Source organism: Eublepharis macularius, chromosome 2, assembly GCF_028583425.1.
Source record: "Eublepharis macularius isolate TG4126 chromosome 2, MPM_Emac_v1.0, whole genome shotgun sequence".
Taxonomy (NCBI): domain Eukaryota; kingdom Metazoa; phylum Chordata; class Lepidosauria; order Squamata; family Eublepharidae; genus Eublepharis; species Eublepharis macularius.
The window spans coordinates 173,157,164-173,176,997 of record NC_072791.1 but is presented as its reverse complement, the minus strand read 5'-3'; the positions used below and the strand labels follow the sequence as shown (position 1 = coordinate 173,176,997).

Here is a 19,834-nt window from a genome sequence, read left to right as displayed (position 1 = left end):
CCCATTTAAAATCCAAGGGGTCCCATGCTACTGATGATCATAAAATGGAAGTCTAAGCACCTGGCAGCTTGCCTAATTGTACATATTCCTTCCATATGCATTTTGAGTTGCATTTCATTGGCACATATAGCATAGTGCTGAATATAAATACTAATTTAAATCAATCTTTTGATTGATAAATCAAGAACATTCCAAAAGTTCTTGAGGAAAGTTTAAAGTCTACACTTTTCCTGCTGATTTCATTAACTTACAGACATAGACATTTTCATGTAACAAGGACACCTGATTATGTAAAATACTGATGGGCATATATGACAGCAACATTCATCCATCAAATTAAGAGCTAGCTTTACATTTGCTTTATGCTGTTGCTATATATTGGGTCTATGGTATCCTGTAACGTTATATAACAATATATAAAATTACAGATTCAGGTAAGTGGCTAGTTGAACTTCTGTAACTCAGTCTGGCTTTGTGATCTGCAACTAATTGCAGGCAATTCATGGCCCCAGATAGGAATCTGAAGCTCCTTGAAGCTATTGACAAGATTGCTCCTTGCAGCAGAAATCAGCTGTGGCTCACTGCAGACCTGGATGATCTAAAGAGGACTGAAAGATGTCTGGAAAGACACTGGCAGAAAAGTCAAGCTGAATCTGATAGAGCATGCCACAGAGTCCATTGGAAGACTTATGAAGCAGTGGTGATAGCAGCAAAGATATGTTACTTTTCTGCAACCATTGCATCAGCTAAATCACGTTCATCCCAATTGTTCAAGGCATCTCTGCATCTTTGGACCCTTAAATCTGAACTTTCCCTGGTTCAAGAACAGGGATTTTTCCTGAAAAATAGGTTGAATATGGTCTGATTTGGATGCCATCTCTAATATAGGTGAGTAGGAAGTAATGCTTAACATATCATCCTGTCCATTTCTGAATCATTTTGATCCAGTTACAGTGATGGATATTGACAGAATTCTAGCATCTGTGAAGGCCATGACTTGTACTCTGGATCCTTTCCCATCCTGATTAGTAAATCTTGTAAAGATGACATAAAGGAGTCCTTGATGTCTGTCATAAATCAATTAATAACAACAACAACAACAACAACATTCAATTTATATACCACCCTTCAGGATGACTTAACACCCACTCAGAGCGGTTTACAAAGTATGTTACTATTATCCCCACAACAGGGCAAGTCACCCATGCTCTCGTTTCCTTCCGTCTGGACTACTGTAACGCTCTCTACATGAGGCTCCCCTTGAGGACCACCCGGAGGCTACAATTAGTTCAGAATGCAGCCATGCGGGCGATTATGAGAGTGACACGGCGCGCCCATGTAACACCTCTCCTGCGCGAGCTACACTGGCTTCCGGTGGTCTTCCGGGTGCGCTTCAAGGTGCTGGTTACCATCTTTAGAGCGTTCCATGGCTTAGGGCCTAGGTATTTACGAGACCGCCTGCTGCTACCGATAGCCTCCCACAGGCTGGTACGCTCCCACAGAGAGGGCCTCCTCAGGGTGCCGTCGGTCAAACAATGTCAGCTGGTGACCCCCAGGGGGAGAGCCTTCTCTGTCGGGGCACCTGCCCTCTGGAATGAATTGCCCCCGGAGATACGTATGGTCCCTGACCTACACACCTTTCGCCGTGCCCTTAAGACGTTATTATTCCAACAAGCGGGGCTGGCCTAAATGTGTTTTAATTGAGTTGTCCTGTTCTATTTATATTTTATATTCTTACTGTTTTATATTTGTATGTTTTATTTTGGCTGTACACCGCCCTGAGTCCTTCGGAAGATGGGCGGTATAAAAATTCAATTAAAGTTAAAGTTAAGTTAAAACACCCTGTGAGGTAGGTGAGGTTGAGAGAGCTCCAGAGAACTGTGACTAGCCCAAGGTCACCCAGCTGGCTTCAAGTGGAGGAGTGGGGAATCAAACCCGGTTTTCCAGATTAGAGTCCCGCACTCTTAACCACTACACCAAACTGATTAACAAATCAAGGCACCTTCCCTCAGCCTCTCAAAGAGGCTGTCATCTGCACACTTCTTAAAAAACCATCCTTAAACAAAAATGATATAGCCAATTATCACCCAGTCACTAATCTACCCTTTCTGGGCAAAGTGGTTGAGAGTGCAATAGCTGACCAACTCCAGGCTTTCTTGGACAATTCTGGTGCGTTGGACCCTTTTCATTCTGGTTTTGGGCCAGGCTATGGGACGGATATGGCTCTGGTGGCTCTCGTTGATGACCTCCACCTGAATGTAGGCAAAGGCCATACTTCATTGTTGCTCCTCCTAGATCTATCTGCAACCTTTGACACAGTAGACCACACCATCCTGTTGAGGTATTTGGAGGCAGAAGTAGGTATCAGAGGATGTTCCTTAGATTGGTTTAAATCGTTCCTCATGGGACAAACTCAGAGAGTTGCTATTGGAGACCAGCTATCCTCATTGAGAGAATCATCTTGTGAGGTTCCACAAGGTGCAGTTTTATCCCCCATGTTATTCAACCTCCGTGTAAAGCCTTTAGAAGAACTCATTCGTAGCTATGGAATGGGAAGCCATCAATATGCAGATGATACCCATCTCTATATCTTGTTATCCAAATCCCCTGGTGATGCAGCAGAAAATATTGAATTGCTGCTTGACAGCTGTGGTCAACTGGCTGAAAGCAAACAAATTGAAATTGAATCCAGACAAGATGGAGGTGATGCTGGTTGGAAAGCGATCTTGAAGGGCATGGTGCTTCCAGTCTTTGATGAGGTTCAGTTGACCCTGGGTGACTCAATTAAGAGCCTAGGTGTTATACTAGATCCAGCACTACTGCTGGAGAAACAAGTAAATGCAGCTACAAAAAAAGGCCTTCTCCCAACTCAGACTAGCTTGGAAGATGATTGCCCTACCTTGACGTGGACGATTTGGCCACCTGGATTCATGACACAATATCATTGAGACTAGACTATTGCAATGCACTCTACATAGACCTCCCCTCAAAGTCAACTTAGAGGCTCCAGTTGGTACAGAATGCTGCAGCTTGTTTGCTCTCAGGAGCCACGTGGAGCACGCTTATCATTCTGCGCTCCCATTCTGCACTCATTCCATTCACTTCCCATCAGCTACCAGGTTCAATTCAAGGCCATGACTATCACAATCAAAGTGCTTTATGGCCGTGACCCCTTCTATCTGTGTAACTGCCTCACCCCTTATGTTCTGCTATGGCAGCTTCACTCATCTGGACAGTGTGTTCTACAGAATACCACACTGCAGTTGGGCAAAATCAACAGTTGTCTGCATACCTGTTTTCTAGCCCCCACCTTATGAAATGGCCTGCCTGAGGAGGTCAGGAAAGCTTCCAGTGTTCAGCTTTCTGCAGACTATGAAAAATTGAATTATTCAGGAGTGCTTTCTACCCAGATTATAGGGATATGTTATAAGTAGTAGTTCAGAGAGATGCATTGGTAGGGACCAGAGACTATATGCCACTCTGTTGGGTGCTCCTGCTGATGTAGACATGCACCTACTAGGGAGTTTTCCAAGTTACTAAACTTGCCATCGAAATTAGTTATGCTTTGTTTCAGAAAGATTTCATCTCTGTTCTGGTCTTTATGGTTGTTTTTCAAATTTTCAGCTACGATACCATATTGTACTTCTTTCACTGAATGTCCTAACTATTGTTCATTATTGTATTTTATTCAGTGCATGTCCTAGCTGTAATCTGCCTTGGATCTCAGTGAGAAGGTGGACTATTAACAACAACAATAAAAATAAAAATAATCCCAACAGTTCAGTGTAACCGAGATCAGCATTTTGATGTGAATAAAGGTGAGCATTAATATGCCCATCAAATTATCCATTGACTGCACATTTATCTTTTTAACTCTTTTTGGGTTCCATCCTACCAAGCATTGCGCTGGTAGATGCAGATCTTCTCTTCATTTTCTCCCTGAAAAAACTAATGTTGGCAATTTCTTTTGCTCCTATATAGACAAAAGCCATGCAGGTCAGCAGGTCAAAGTTGGGAGAAGAACCTGGTGAAATCTCCCCCTTCTCCAATTTATGTTGATGGAGCCTTGGAATCTTTGTGAAATTTCTTTCCCTCAGTAAATTGGTAGAATAAAATCATACAAGTTAAGCATGAATATTGATTTTGTGGTTTTTTTATGGATAGTAAGATTGTGTTCTGTAGGGCACTTTCTTATATAATCATCTTTAATGTCATTTTCTTCTCTGTTACAGGTCTTTGGTTGTTACTATTTATGAAACTTTTAATAAGTACCATATTTGAAAAGCAATTTTTAATTATGTCTGTATTGGAAAATCAAAATTGAGAAGGTTTTATTTATAAACAACTATCATAACTTGTTTCTGGCCAGGGCTTTTTTTCTGGGAAAAGAGGTGGTGGAACTCAGTGGGTTGCCCTCAGACAAAATGGTCACGTGGCTGGTGGCCCCGCCCCCTGATCTCCAGACAGAGGGGGGTTTAGATTGCCCTCCGTGCCACTGAGCGGCACGGAGGGCAATCTAAACTTCCCTCTGTCTGGAGATCAGGGGGCGGGGCCACCAGCCATTGACCATTTTCAAGAGGTTCCGGAACTCCGTTCCACTGCATTGCAGATGAAAAAAAGCCCTGTTTCTGGCAAAGGATTGCCTTTGCAGCATCAAGTTGGTTAAATAACACACTCATCTGAGCAAAGCTTTCTGAATGTGCCACTCTTCAAATAGGTAAGATTGGCAATTTGCCCATTCACACGCAGTTCCTGGGGTGACTCCTACATTATGGAATGGTCTACCTGCCCTCATGCTTCTGTTGTTTCACATAATGTGCAGAAAAGAATTGTTCAGAAGGGAGTTCTTATAGCTAATGGTTCAACCCAAGAGGTGACTTTTATTATGGATAAAGTCTTTCCTACACTTTCCTAAAGTCTTGTTCCTTTAAACAGATAGGTTTACATGTGTTGTTCTGGTTTATCCCCTCCACCCCACCCTACTGCATTCCAGCCCTACTGCATTATTGTATCTTACCAGGAATCTTTGCTGTTAGATTCGAACGTTATTATATTTTTTCACCCACTCACTGGGTTTCAGTGAGAAAGGTTGACAATAAATGAAAATAATAAAATAAAGGATAGGGGAAGCCTTAGCCAAACGCAAAATGTTGTGGGCTTTTACATCGAAAACCTGTTTTTCTACAGAATCTATAATTTATTCCTTTTTTTTTCACTCACAGAAATTTGTAAAATAAACTATTTGTAACCAGAACTAATGAGAGCTCTTTTCACATGGTCAGAAACTGCTACAGTAAATGTAAGAATAAAGCCTGCTGATTCTTCATCATTCTGTATGCCACATAGTCAACATTCTTATTTGTGTGGATTTGGACTCTGTCTGCATGAGACCTTCGTATAGGTGGTGAATATGTGTAAAGGGGCATGTACAAATGACCCTGCCTGATGATTTGGGAGATTTCTATACTTGAGGGGCTAGTTGCTACTTAAGTGGTTTAGGCCTGTATGTATGGAAAGAGATTCTTCAGAAAGTGCTACTCCGTGCTTGGGAGAGATTCACACTCTAAAGTTGCAGAGAAGTTAGCCGTGTTAGTCTGTGGTAGCAAAATCAAAAACAGTAGCACCTTTAAGATTGGTTAGTCTTAAAGGTGCTACTGGACTCTTTTTGATTTCACTCTAAAGTTGATTCACATGGAGTAGATTACATGGAACGCCTGTCACTTAGAAGCAGTTATTTGGTGGGAACCGCATCTCCTGCATTATCAACTACATGTGCCTCAGAATACTTTAATGACAGCAAAGGGGAATATGGCTTTCTCTGTGATGTTTGTAAACTTTGGAATGTATTCCTTTGTGTGTTCAGTTAATGTTAGTCTCTGCTAAACGGTACAGATGCTTTTGCAAAGTTGTTTGGGAAAGATTTCTATGCTCTTTTAGAATAGCTGCTACAGTGACTGGCTGTTATCTTTATTACCTTTTTTTTGAATGTTTGGTTATTTTGACATTTTATTTTTTATTAAGGACGAGTCCTGTAATTTTTCAAAGTAAAGGGAGATTAAAAATAAATAAGTAAACTTGGGTCTTCAACATCAATGACCTAACAGAGACATAAGGTCATACAGTAGGCAGAATACTGAGTTTGTATTAATGGTTATTTGATCACTGTATATCAGCAGATGGATTGGACAGAGGCACATTAAAGGGCGAACAAGGGAGGAAATATCTTTCCTTTTCACATGCCCTTTGTATTCATGACTGGGCAATGCTGAAAGTCTCAGACTGGTAGACAGCCTGTCTTTGCATGGAAAGAAATATCTATAGAACAATAAGTCTCTTCGAGAATCTGATCGTTCATAAAGCTATTTGAGGATGCTAGCTTTAAAGGGCAATTTTGTGGTAAATAAGGACATAATTGAATTGGATTGCCTGGCAGTGCCAGGCAACTGATGGGAATTCTGTGGGCAAGGAATGGGGGCGGGGCATCACGTCACTTCAGGTTAAAAAAAAGGAAGTTATATAGGTAGCTCTAGGATTTGCCAGAAACTTTGGTTTGGAAAATTGATTCATTTGAAATGTGGTGCTGGAGGAAAGTTTTGTGGATACCATGGGCAGCCAAAAAGACAAATAAGTGGGTACTACAAATCAAGTCTGAATCCTCCCTAGAAGCTAAAATGACAAAACTAAGGCTATTGTACTTTGGTCACATCATGAGAAGACAAAATTCTCTGGGAAAGTCAATAATGCTAGGAAAAGTGGAAGGCAGCAGGAAAAGAGAAAGACCTAAAATGAGATGGCTTTACTCAATAAAAGAAGCTACATCCTCCAGTTTGTAGGATCTGAGCAAGTCTGTTAATGATAGGACATTTTGGAGGTCATTCATAGGGTTGCCATGGGTCGGAGGAGACTTGACGGCACATAACACACAACACACTGTAGTTTGGAAACCATAGAGTTTCCAGCAATTCCTAGAGTTACCCAGCGTTTTTTATTGTTTTTACTGGAAGTGATGTAACACCACACACAATACTAAGGTTCTTTTTTTTCTCCCACTGCTGCTCTGACTGGCAGAAGAACAAGGTCCAAGATAAGTTTTGGTTGGTAATGAGAATGTGGTATAGATGAGGGAAGTCCAAAAAAGAGGGTGAAATTCTGTTCTCATTTATGTGGCCATTTTGCAGCATTAAAGGATGCCTTACACTCATCTAATCCATACTTTGTGAAACATCATTTGTCCATACAGTTAACGGCAACTTCTCACTTTTTTTGTTATAGATACAAGCCTCTTTTATTGTTAAAGGACATAGAACCAGTGGCGAAGAAAGCCTTGGCATCCTCCTTTTGTCTGTTTTGAAGGCAAATATAGATATTTGTACCTGCATATGCCTTCATAATTGGTGTAACTGAGAACAAAATGCTAAGTGAGAAGGCACCTTGAGAGACTAATTTGTTACATACCATGGATGATAAAAATATGGCATGGTATTTTGTAGCATGATGAGAATGGAGTACTGAGCCGTTCCAGGTAAGGGGTTGGTTGCCCACTGTGTCTGAGTGGCAGGCAGAAACTGCCACAGAGAAATTCTGTGCTTGCATGTGTGTGCCGAGAGTGGCCAGAAGGCACAGAGACAATCAGCAAGCTTACATGCTGCCATTGTCTGAGAACTCTGAATTACCAAGTGACACTAAAATGCTTTATATTTTATTAACCATAAAACAATGTGTTTTTATTTATCAAGGGATATATTCAAAGTAATGTTCTAATAACAGCACTTGTCAAAATGCATTCTGACTATAGAATGAATACAGAGACAGGTAGGAATAATAATTCAAGCTATCTATAATAACTTCTTATCTATAACATGGGTGAAGCAAATTCCATATTCTTAGCAGGAATGAACTTTGAGTGTTTGGGACACGAAGGGCATTGTTAGGAATAGGCGTAGTGTAAAGCAAGGCTGTTGGATTCAAAGAAGGCCAAATTCTCAGATATCTGGGGAACATGCCTGGAACTTTTCATAATTTTCTAACATTGCATTTTAGAATTTAGTCCTACCACGAGCTAGCTTGAACAATTTCAATGTACCATCCTGGAATTATATATTAACAATTATTTCAATTGCAGCACCACTATTCCCGGTCATCAGATACCCTCCACTCAACTTCCAGCTCACAAACTTCTTCCTACATGCCATTGTTTGCCCTACAAAACTTATCATTCTAGTTAAAACAGATGCCAGTCTAAATTCCTTGGTTACCAAAGTCCTCCTCCTTAATTAACCTAGGACTTCATCATGACTGGTGTGAGCTAGTTTGCAGGGGAGATCATGTAAATCTCTTCCATCCCAGACTGTCTCTGCTGTGACATGCTGTTAAGCACACGACATTGGACCCTAATCTCTGATGTTTGCCACTCTTCTTGGTACCTGCACTACTACTTTAGAAGAAGGATACTATGATTTATGCAAAATGGTAACCAACATTTGAACGTACCTTGCTTGAAGTGCCAATTTTGTGGTGAATCAAACTCTTCATTTGATCACCTTGATGATCTGTTTTCAAATTGAAATGAACATCATTTCAAGTTGTTTTGCATCTGTGCAGTAACAAGGTTCAGTTTAACATCTGGTCTGGTAGCTACTGTTGATGAACACTCACAATTACTGGCTTGCTTGGATTACATATGCCCTGGGATTGACACCATAGCAGGACATGCAACACTGAAAATTAGCTACATCTGTGGGATTTTGCACCTATGCAGTTGGTACCACTCACCAGTAATCAACGTTAATTGACTGGATTTAATTACAATTCACAAGGTGTGAGAACATGTAAATGTAATGAATGTGAAGGGGTGTGCAGACTGAAAACCCCTGTCCTCAGGACAGGGAAAGTCGAAGCAGGATTCCCCCTGTTTGTTCACCAGTAGGCTGCCACAAGTCATCCCAATTGAGTCCTCACACTGAATCCTTACACAGGGAACAGAGCCTAACCTGAATCCCAGCCAACTACTTTAACAGTAGCAGAAGGCAAATTGGGTAAGGCACTGTCTTCAGACTGAAGCCATGAATCGAAAAATCACAATGCGGATAAAGTATAATAGCTTTTATTAAGCAGTGATCAATGTTACAGCTAGAATGTGTGCATAAAGAATACAGGAATATAAAAAAACTAAAAACTCCTTTAACGTATCTGATGCAGAGACTGTTGCAGGATAAGAAACGGCCATGTAATCCAAGACATTGAGATCCAAAGTCATGCCTCCAGGACCTTGTCTCCCAATTGTAGAACACAGCAGCCACGCTGGCACACTGCAAGGCACAGATGGCTCAAGCAGTCCTCAAGTCCAAGTGGACTGCAAGAACAAAGACTTTTAGCTAGGTTTCAACCTATACTCCCCTTTGCCCAGCAACCAGGCCAGGTTAATTAGCCAATCACATTGGACCAATGACGTAAAAGCCCCTGCCTCTTGCTTCATCCACCCTGGAGAGTCCACACTGGACCCAGAGAGGGTGATTGAAAGGAATGCAACTTCAGTCTTGAGTGCCCGACTCCCTCTTAATTAAGTACTCAGCTTCCTGCATAGTGTCAGAAGATCCTGCACCTCGGTCAAAATAACAGCGCCAGGATGTCTCTTAGAAATGCAGGCATTATTCATAGTGTGTTCAGCAATCCAGAAAGCATTGAGAAAACTTTAGTCAAGCAGGCTCTAGCTACTTAATGCAAAAGTAGGCCCAAGGCAGGCCAACTTCTTCACAAATGAATACAGAAGATGGACATGGTCTGCTTTGACAGTAAGGAAAGGAGACAAAATGGGCAAGCCTAGAATATTTGATAGCTTTTGCCACACCCCGCCCCCATCTCAGATAGTTTGAGAAGATCAAGGAATAGAGTTCTTTAATAGGTTGCTATTTTTTTTCTCTCTTGGATGAATGGATTGGAGAGGAGAACATGTATGGCAAGTACTTGGAGTATGGAACTAATGAACAGGCCACAGCCAAGCAAAAATGATAATGCTGGAACAGTCAGCAGAGCTTTGCCCCCCTTCAAAACAAGATGTAAACACTTATTTTATTTTAATGATTTATTTTTTACACAAAGATGACAGATGATTGGCAGGGATGGGGGAATATGTGAGAAAGCTATATAGCAGCATTTTCATTATGAACTTTTCTTTTTGCCGGTGGGGGGAGCACTTTTGATTGCTCAGTAGCCCTGTTTGCAATTTGTGTATAAATTGTGATCTGAACAGAGGCAACTTCTAGAAGTTGTGAGCCTTACGTTTGACAGCACCGTTATAAAGTGTGAGCTAAATGATTGAATCAGATCCCAGAGAAGGGGAACTTAGTTCTTAATGCGAAAGTAATTTACTAATTGAATGTAGTCTTGTGATGTACCTTGACAATGCAAGGGATAGATCAAATGTATATTGTAGAGTTCCCGATTTATTCTTCATAACTGCTTCATTGTATCCTATATATCTCCTTAAATTCCTATTTATCTATGAAGTGAAATTGACTCCTGTATAGTCTCCATTCAGTTTCTGAGGGGGCTTTTGTTCGCTGGAACTTGGTTCTGGCAGGTAGCACTTTGTATCTGATATCCAGCTTCTGAACTGTGTGGTATCTAGAAGGTATAATTTCTGTTTCTTGATTAGGTGATTTAGAGTTATAATGAGAAGAACCATTAGAAGGAAAAATGAGAAACTACTCTTATTTTTAAAGTACTTTGGTATACTTGCCAGAATTAGGAAGATGAAAGATATCCAATAGATATAATTGTTCATAATTTTACAAATGCTACAGCGGTTCAATCTATTAATGTGAGCTACATTGTGAGTCCATGGATAGACACTAAAAGCAAAACCATTCTGGGAAGCAGTACTATCGGCTTTGACAGGTGAAAAAATTAAGTTGCTTCCCTTTTATCTAAGGAGTAAGGACACTTTGCCTAAATACAGTTATTCTCTTTTAAAAGAAATTGTGCATATTATTGTCTAATACTTTTCCCTTTTTCAAATTTCACTTTTAGTAAAAAGAAAAGTTATTTAAAAAACAATAATTAAGCAGCATGGGACTTCCGGCACAGAATACGGCTTGGATCTAGACAGCCATCAGTGGACCGTGCTGGCATTTCCCCCATGCTTCTCCCCTGTAGGTTTCCTTTTGAAATATGATTCCAGAGGTTGCAGGATCTGCAAGCATAAACAGCCACATGGGTTGGAGGGGCTGCAGTGAGGAGGGTAAAGATTTCCACTCCTCCTTTCACAAGTCAATCTGTGGTTTCAGAAGATTTACACTTATTTTAGTATAATTTGTAATTTTCCCATTAAGTCCCATGATTTCTTATGTGTACTGGTAAGTAAGAAATCAGAGTTGGATTTAGAAGGATGTAACTCTTGTTAGGATTTCACTGTTAATTTTGCTCCAAAGCATACACTTATAATAACCTAATATTTTATTTTGCTTTTTTGCTCAAGGCTTTGTACTATTAATCAAATTGAAAAGTCTTTGAAGGTTTTTTAAAAGATTCTTTTTGTCCAGCATTAATAAGCTGGTGAGTACAGTGTAAGAGTGCTGGGTAAGAAAGTGAAAATAAACTAATCATATCAGAAAGTGAAATGATATTAACAAAACTCAAATGGTATTTTAGGATTCTCAAAACCTCAGGGTCAAACTAAATGTTCAGGTTTTGAAAGAGTTGGATCCAGCTTTCTGAGACCCAACTTGAGTTCCCTGCAGCCACACTGAAGCTGTGGGGAATGGCTGTTAAAAAATAAAGGAGAGTCCTAATGGCCTTCAAACACCACAGTGGAGAGAAGAGCTGCCCCCCTCCTCCAAATAGAACCGGGGTGGGGGTGGGTGCTATTTCCCTGTTTTTACTGCTTCATTTGAACAGAATATTCCCTCTGGAGCAACACAAACAGAAACCCCTCCCCACTTGCTATTCTGGAATACAACTTGAGGGGGGAGGCAGAGCCCTTCCTCCCCTTGTGAGGGCATTCTGAGGCTGTTTGGGCTCTCCTTTATTTTTTAACAGCCATTCCCCACAGCCCCTGTGTGGCTGAGGGAACCCAAGTTGGGTCTGGGGAACCAGGACACAACTTTTTAAAAACCCTCACTTCTAGTTTGACCCTCAGAAAGTATTTAGCTATCTCTCTGTTCCTGTGTAGGTCTAACTAAGGACAGCCAATTGGTCCTTCCACCACCCTCATAAACAAAAATAAATAAACAAACACTTCTGTTTACAGACAACTAAGCTAAAGTAAAGGAACTGCAGTGCTCTGCATTGTCCTACCAACTATAAAGTTGATTCCCCCTTCTCGCCAAGACACAGTTTTCTTCTTGGACAAACAGCTGCTTTCTGTTTGGATCATGAAATACTGCTCTGCTGTGCTTCCATTTTTGTGGTATTTGTTTCCATGCTCAATTTGGCCTATTGATAGAACTAAATCTGTGAAACAGGATTAAGTAGTTTTGCCATTTTCTTTGTGCTTTATGCTGGGATCACGAAAAAGCAAAATAAAAGTGTTGAACATACAGTTTTCAGTTTGTCATATAGATGGAATCCTATGGACTAACAAAATGTAGAGCATATTTTTTTAAAAAAAAACTGTAAAGGATTATTGACAAATTGGGATGTTATAACAAATTGGGATGTTAAAACCCTATAATAGCAGAAGCAGAAAATACATATGATGCTTGATCTTAACAGTACTTTATTAGGCATTTACACTAGTGAACTGATATATGTGTGGAGTTAGAAATGGAGAAACAATGGAGTTTTTGTTTCAAAATCAACATATTTTGAACTATTAACAAGCAAGTTAACTTGCAAAGCAAATGAATACTCTTGTCTTGACTTGCTTCATCATAGGTCTTCTTTCAACAGAGGGTGTTGTTGAATTTTTGGGAACCTCTTATAGATGGATTCATTTCTAAGTAACATGCATAAGGAAGAAGCATAAATTTTCCAGATAAACAGAGCAGCTCATCTATTTGTATGCAGCCTTAACCTTTAGGAAATGCTCAGGTTAATGATAATCAAATATGACAGAATGTGTACCAAAGGAAAGATGTAAGAATGAAAACAATCAAAATATACAAATAGTAAGGTCTGTAGTGCCATGCAGAAGATAATAAAATACTGTTTTCATAATTTATTGGTAATTTCCTTTTGTGTTCAATGAAAGTTGCAATCACTTTGTGGTCAGGGAAGAAGAAGCAAGTTATATATCTAGTTTCTGCCTGTTCTGGGAAACAGAAGGAGACTAGTTTTCTGTCTGAAAACATAACTTTCCAAGCACAATGGCCATCCATCTTAGGGCATCCTGTGGATCCTCATAAATCTCTTTACAGCAGGCTTTTCTATGCCCCTCTCTACAGGCTTTTGCATACCACCTTTCCTGACAGATTGATTCACAAAAGAACATTGCTGGCACAGTCTTCTCACATGTACTTGATTTAGCCCTTCTCAGTGGGGTTTATTGGCAAAGAATATAACATCTAGAGAATTAATATCATCAGTGTTGCTGAACCTTTCTGAGAACTTCCTTACTCGTTATTGTATCTATTGGCTACATATCTATTAAAAACCCCAAAGACGTGTGCTGATGCCTGGATTTTGAGGTCTCTTGGGAGATAAATTGTTTCATGGCAAGGGGCAGGATATGCCAATGGCAGTTCTTTCAAATTCCTCATCTTCTTGAGTGTTCTGTGCAAAGCGAAAATGGTGATACAACTGAGTAGTGGATCCTGGGTCAGTTTTGGAGCCTTGGCAAATGTCTGACCTCAGCATCCTGTGGGGCTAGCCTTGACTATAAGTTGATGCTGGGATTTATCAAACTAAGATGAAACAGGGTTATTTCTTGAGGGGAGTTCTTCTATTTGTTCAGAGCCTTCACTGATGTATTTAGATATAGTTTTCTTTTCTCTTAGATATAATGAGTAAGGAGAAATAACTATTTGCCTTTCTTTTGGAATAAGCATAAAATCTTGACTTATTTTTAAATCTGTATTACCTATATTGAAATATTTATTTTATTAAGGCTTATTTCTCTTTATAAAAGCTGCAGTTTAATGGTAAACTCAGTTAGTCTAATACAATGAAAGGAAAGAAATTGGTTATCTTAGAGTATGTTGAAATAGATATGCAAGATTATAGACCACGGGTGGCCAAACTTGCTTAATGTAAGAGCCACATAGAATAAATGTCAGATGTTTGAGAGCCGCAAAACATGATACATTGAAGTGACTTCAGATGAAGAGGTGGGTTTGGAGTAGTGTCCTGAAAGTGACATCACAGGAAAGGGTGGAGTTTCGGTGCAGTATGCTGAAGGTGGCATCATAAGGGGTGGAGCTTGGGAAGAGCCATCACCCAACCTTTGACTTGGAAGTGACATCACAAAAGTGATGTCATATCCTTGCTAGACTTCACCCCTAAAATTCCCAGGTATTTTCTGAGTCAGACCTGGCAACCCCAACATTTTTATTGAAAATATGAAAGACATGGAAAGAAAGAAGGAAGAAAAAAAGGAAAAGGGAGAGAAAGACACGGAAAGAAAGAAGGAAAGGGAGGGAGGGAATGACATGGAAAGAAAGGAGGGAAGGGAGGGAAGGGAGGGAAATAAACTAAACTAAACTAAAATGTATGGCCATGGCGATACTCAGAGACCTCTGGGAGCCACACAATATGTCTAGAAGAGCCACATGTGGCTCCCGAGCCAGTTTGGCCACCCCTGTTATAGACAATGCACTAAATGGGATATACAGTAATGGAACAGTAGTGAACTATTCACATACAGCCATAATCATAGTCAACTTTCTGTATTTTATTTCTATACTTTTACAGACATTAATAGTGCTTAGATTAATCTGATTCTATGTCAGGAAGTTCAACAACAGCATATGAAGCTTTAAAATATATATTTAAAATATGGCTAAAAATCGAAGCCTGCTGAAGGGATTACTGCTGCAATGTGCAAGAATGCCAGTGACACATAAGCAGTGCATTTTCTCTGCTAGTGAAAAATGACCTGCTATTCATGCTCTTTTCTTTCCATAGGGAGAAGCTGTCTGTGGCTCGGCTACAGCAGGAAGTTGCGCAAAGTAAGAGTGACGGAGCAATGGTAAGATTTGGCAACCATCTCTTTTGTATTTCCAAATGTCCTTTCTCCTTTCAGGCTTCAAATGTGAATGTCTTTTTAAAGATTATAAACTGAATAATAAATTGGACTATATTGCAAATGATGCAGTTCTAAAATTAAAAAGAATAGCATATCCTCCTAGGGGATGTGGAAGAACCCCGGCAAAATGTTAGCCATAATACTGGCCCCTGAGGACTGCAATTGACCATGTGAGAAATTATGTTAATTAGACACGTAAATAGGCAATTTGCGATTAGATACACTTGATTAGTAATTAATCACCCATTTCTGTCTATGGAAACTGGACAAAGAAAACCATGGAAATGTTTGAAAGATTGATCATGGTAATTCTTAACTGTTTTCTCTAGTCAGCTTTTTCTCACTTACTTTGTGTTTTCACTACTACAATGCAAAGAATATTGGCTGTCTTCATGTGATTTTAGTTTTAAGTAATCCTATTGCACTTGTGCAAGCTTTTTTTTTGTACAACAACTTTGTGTGTTGTGAGATCTTTCTTATTAATGATTTTTATATTGCTCTTCTATCAGCTGAAATGTTTAACAAAACCCAGGGATGAAGAAAGCTCTGTCTCTCTTTCCTGTATATACTAATATACAAATAGGCACTGGAGAAATCAAACCAGTCATTGGGTCTTGAATGGATGATGTGAAGAATCTCAGACTTGTCCTCTGTAGTCCATTTTTGGCCAAATTAGGGAAACACACCATACTAGCCAAAGACACCTCCAAATATGTATTTAATAATTAAATAATTCTGTAGCTCAAGGTGGTTTATAAAACCCAGTTTATAACATACTAAGTACAAGAAAAAGTCTCCAATAAACACAAAATGCCTGCAGCTCATTAAAAGTCCTGCCAAATGAAATGGCTTTGCATTGCTTCCTAAACACTTTCTGGAGATCATGCTCTGTCACCACATAGCAATATACCACAGCAAGTGAGGTAACGTTCACATAGTCTTCTAGGTTAGACAGCCTTTGTGGTTTGAACAAATAAAAGATCTTTTCTTCATGTCTTAGACTTCTTTTGCCCTCATGCAAACACCATCTGAATGGCACACACATGGTGACCAAATATTAACTTTACTTCATATGCTGTTTTATTTATGCAACTTTCTGATTCTCTATTTGTAAAATGAAAGGTATGATGTCATACCTCTCTAGGAATCCTAGAGAGGACGGATGTCATTTCTAGGTTTTCCACAGAAGTAATATCAGATATTTCTAGCAATTGCTGAAAGTTTCATGTGATTCCTGGAGAGATGTGACATCACTTCTGGGGTTTTCCTGGTAGCAATGTCATGCCGTCATTGACAGCAGCCTCCCTTGTCCCCACCCTTCTGCTCTCCCACTGGTTGGCAACTCTATCTAGGTCTCACTCCAAACATAAATTAATAATTGTGGATGAAAGCAATCAAAAGAAAAAGTGTGTTGTAGTGAATAATTATCCACAAATATTTATGAACAGGCACATGGTCCCACACCGGTCCCACTGTCCAATGAAAAATCATCATCTTGCCATTAGAAGACCCATACTTTGGTGTCCTATACAGAATATTGAAGAATGGTGACATCAGGAAGCAATATGCAACATTCTGGAGTCCATGACAAATTAACAATGTATAAAATAATTCCTCATGTTTCATGATGTGCTAATTGGAGCCCATCTTATGATTGTTGTAGAGATGCCACATAAAATGGCATCTAACCTGAAGTAAAAATTCAGTCATTACTTTTGAAGTCCTAGTCCCAGTGAAACTTCTTTTTCTGCTATTCTAACCTTAAAAGAATTACAAGCTTCTAACAGCACAATAATATGCAGAGTTACTCCAGTCTAAGCCTGTAGCAAATTTTTATTCAGCCTTTGCCAGCTGGCTCAGAGTAGATGCTGCTTTTCACGTTGGAGATTGGTGAATGCTTCTTCTTTTCAGCAAGTGAAATATGCTCCTCTCTTAATATGTATGAAATGGGTTTACAGGAATAACCCCAAAGCACAGAATTTGCACCATGTGTCCATCCTAGATGTTACAAGAGCACTTGCTAGGTGCAGCTTTAAGTATGTGCCACTTTCTGGGGTAGATGCTTCTGTACTTACATGTGGATTGGCCAAAGCAGACATAGGCACAACTTAGGTTGCTGTAGGCAACTTTCAGACTTCTAGCAGTGGCTGTTTAAGCAGCAGCTGGTGCAGCAGCAGGATACTAATTGCAACCAGCATCTTTCACAGTTTCACCACTTGTGTGGCCTGCCTCAGCAGGATCAGTGCTAGACCCAGGGATGCTGTTGACTGTTTCTTTAACCTGTCGTTGCATGATGCTCAGTGGTAGGCCTTAGTCCACTGATAGTACAACCAGTGAATACATAATTGTTTTGAGCTGAGTTCCAAAGAGTGTTCCATGCTTACAGTCAATAGTAGCAAAAGCATCTTGTATGGAACAGATACTTTACTGTAGATTTACCTTCTCTGCTTTCGACCACTATTCTATGTGTTTTTTAAAAAAACCTTGTATGAATACACACAGTGGGAGAAGAGCTTACGGTGCAATCCTAAATCCTCTGAAATCAGTGGGTTTAGAATGGTACAAAACTATTTGGATTTGTACTGCTAGTCTCAGAAGAATTCTTGAATGCCAGAGAGACCTCCACTGGCTAATTCAAAAGTAATTGGGTTTAATTATAGTATTTATGCTGCAATAAAGTTTAATCCTGACAGTTCTTACCACCATGTGCAGTATATTTTCAGTAGTCATTCCATAGTAGGAATTCAAGCTGACGCTTCCATGGCACATGGAAACTTTCCCAGAAACATCATTTCCTGGTTAACATTGCTTATTAAGCCAAATTGAAGAAGTGGCAGAGGAACATTTTAAATTGAGGGTGGTGCCAGCAACATTTAACGATAATATTTACCACCTGCAATATTGTATGGGCCCTGGAGCCAGAGCATATGGTAGGAGAACTTTTTGACCTCTGCTTCTCCCACTTTCCAGTTGCCTGTCATTTGGCTTCCGTATGCAAAAACAAGTTAGTTTATACGCTGCATTCTCAGCATGAGTTGTGTTAAGAATAAACTGTTTTGGATTTGTTTCTCTGGAGAAAGTGTTCCTTGCTAAGCTCTGCTCTGACTGTATCCAGCTGTTGCATTTAATCTACAACAATAGACCTTATAATAAAGATAGGACTCCTTGGCCCATTCCAGGCTGTACAGGAGTCATTGCAACAGGAAGTAGTCAGACAGTTTAACAACAAAGAGAGAAAAGTAAATGCTGAAAAGTAAATGTTTGTGCTTAAGCTGAAAATAGGAATACTTGAAGTATTTGGTTTTGCATATCTGTAACAAAAAAAGTATTGTCAGAAACTACTGATCATGAAACACAATAAGAAAAATACATAAACTTCCACCAGTAAAAACTCCAACATTAAAAAAAAATCTGAATGCATGGTAACAAAACAATGAAACCATGATGATTGGCAGTGCATAATTTCCTGTTCTTTGTATTTTCACATGAGGGAGAAGCCCTCCTTTGAATATAGTTTTAACTAATGGCTTAAAAGAAAATGAAATGGACCTACCTAGGCCAGCACTACTGAAAAGTGAGCACTACTGAAAAATAGAAAATAGCTTTTGTAGTAAACATAAGGTGTATTATTTGAACAGAAACACGTGTACAATTGCAATAGGACTAGCAACACAATGGGATATTGGGTGAAAGTTTGTAACGCTGAAAACAGTGAACTCTTTAAGTGTGTTCTCATACACATTTTAGGAAATTAATTGAGGACAAAATGAGTCATATTTCAACAATAAACATACTTTAAAGATACGTTATACTGGGCTGAATCCACACTTACCGGCATAGTGCTAAACAGTTGGAATGATAGCGTCTTCCAGGCATGTTTTATGACGTCATCGTGCCACGATGCCGCTCTCATGGCACGATGACGTCAGAAAAAGTGCCAGGAAGACACTATCATTCCAACTGCTTAGCGCTATGCTGGTAAGTGTGGATTCAGCCCTGGTCTACAATATACACAGGAATTGTTACTGTCTATTGCCACAGAGCAGGGCCCCAGTGTGGAGCTCGTAGATGCTGTGGTGCCTGACAGGTGTCTTTAGAAAGTACTTAGGGCCAGCCAGGGGGTTTGTCCACTAGGCCTTTTGACTGCGCTTTGAAGATCTGATTGGTTGGGCAGCAACTGCCACCACAGCACAAATGTGCCTGAAGGTAAGCTGCGTTGATGCAAGATAATATTTTAAAACAGTGTGTTCATTTTAAAAGGCACCCTGTTAATCACTGCTTCTGCCTGAAATGTTGAAGAGTTACTGTTAAACATAAGATCCCATTTTGCAGTTGGCTCTGCCTCCTGTAGCAGTTATTTTGTGGTTGCACCCATCAACCTCTGTCAGAATTTCAAAGGTGCTTGCAGGCGCAAAAATGTTGGGGACTGCTGCCATAGTCCATTGTACAGTCTTGATGTGACACATTTTGAGTAATAACCTTGCTTTTAAAAGCATCTAATGCACTCCAAAGGAGAAAATAGAGGAGTTATTTATTTATTTGTTTACTTGATTCATTTCTAGTCCGCCTTTTTCACTGAGACTTAAGACTAATTTTTTAAAAGAATAATATATTAGAACAATATAGTACATACAATAAGTAACACAATAAAAC

General features: G+C 39.7%; 1 protein-coding gene across 1 annotated transcript in view; it reads left to right on the top strand.

Annotated features, from left to right (window-relative positions):
* The window catches only part of NCKAP5 (NCK associated protein 5), a 526,585-nt gene that overhangs the window by 72,497 nt on the left and 434,254 nt on the right, over positions 1-19,834 (top strand). The window contains exon 3 of the mRNA XM_054970102.1: positions 15,061-15,124. Coding sequence (XP_054826077.1) covers positions 15,061-15,124 — 64 coding nt within the window. The remainder of the gene's footprint in view (positions 1-15,060; positions 15,125-19,834) is intronic.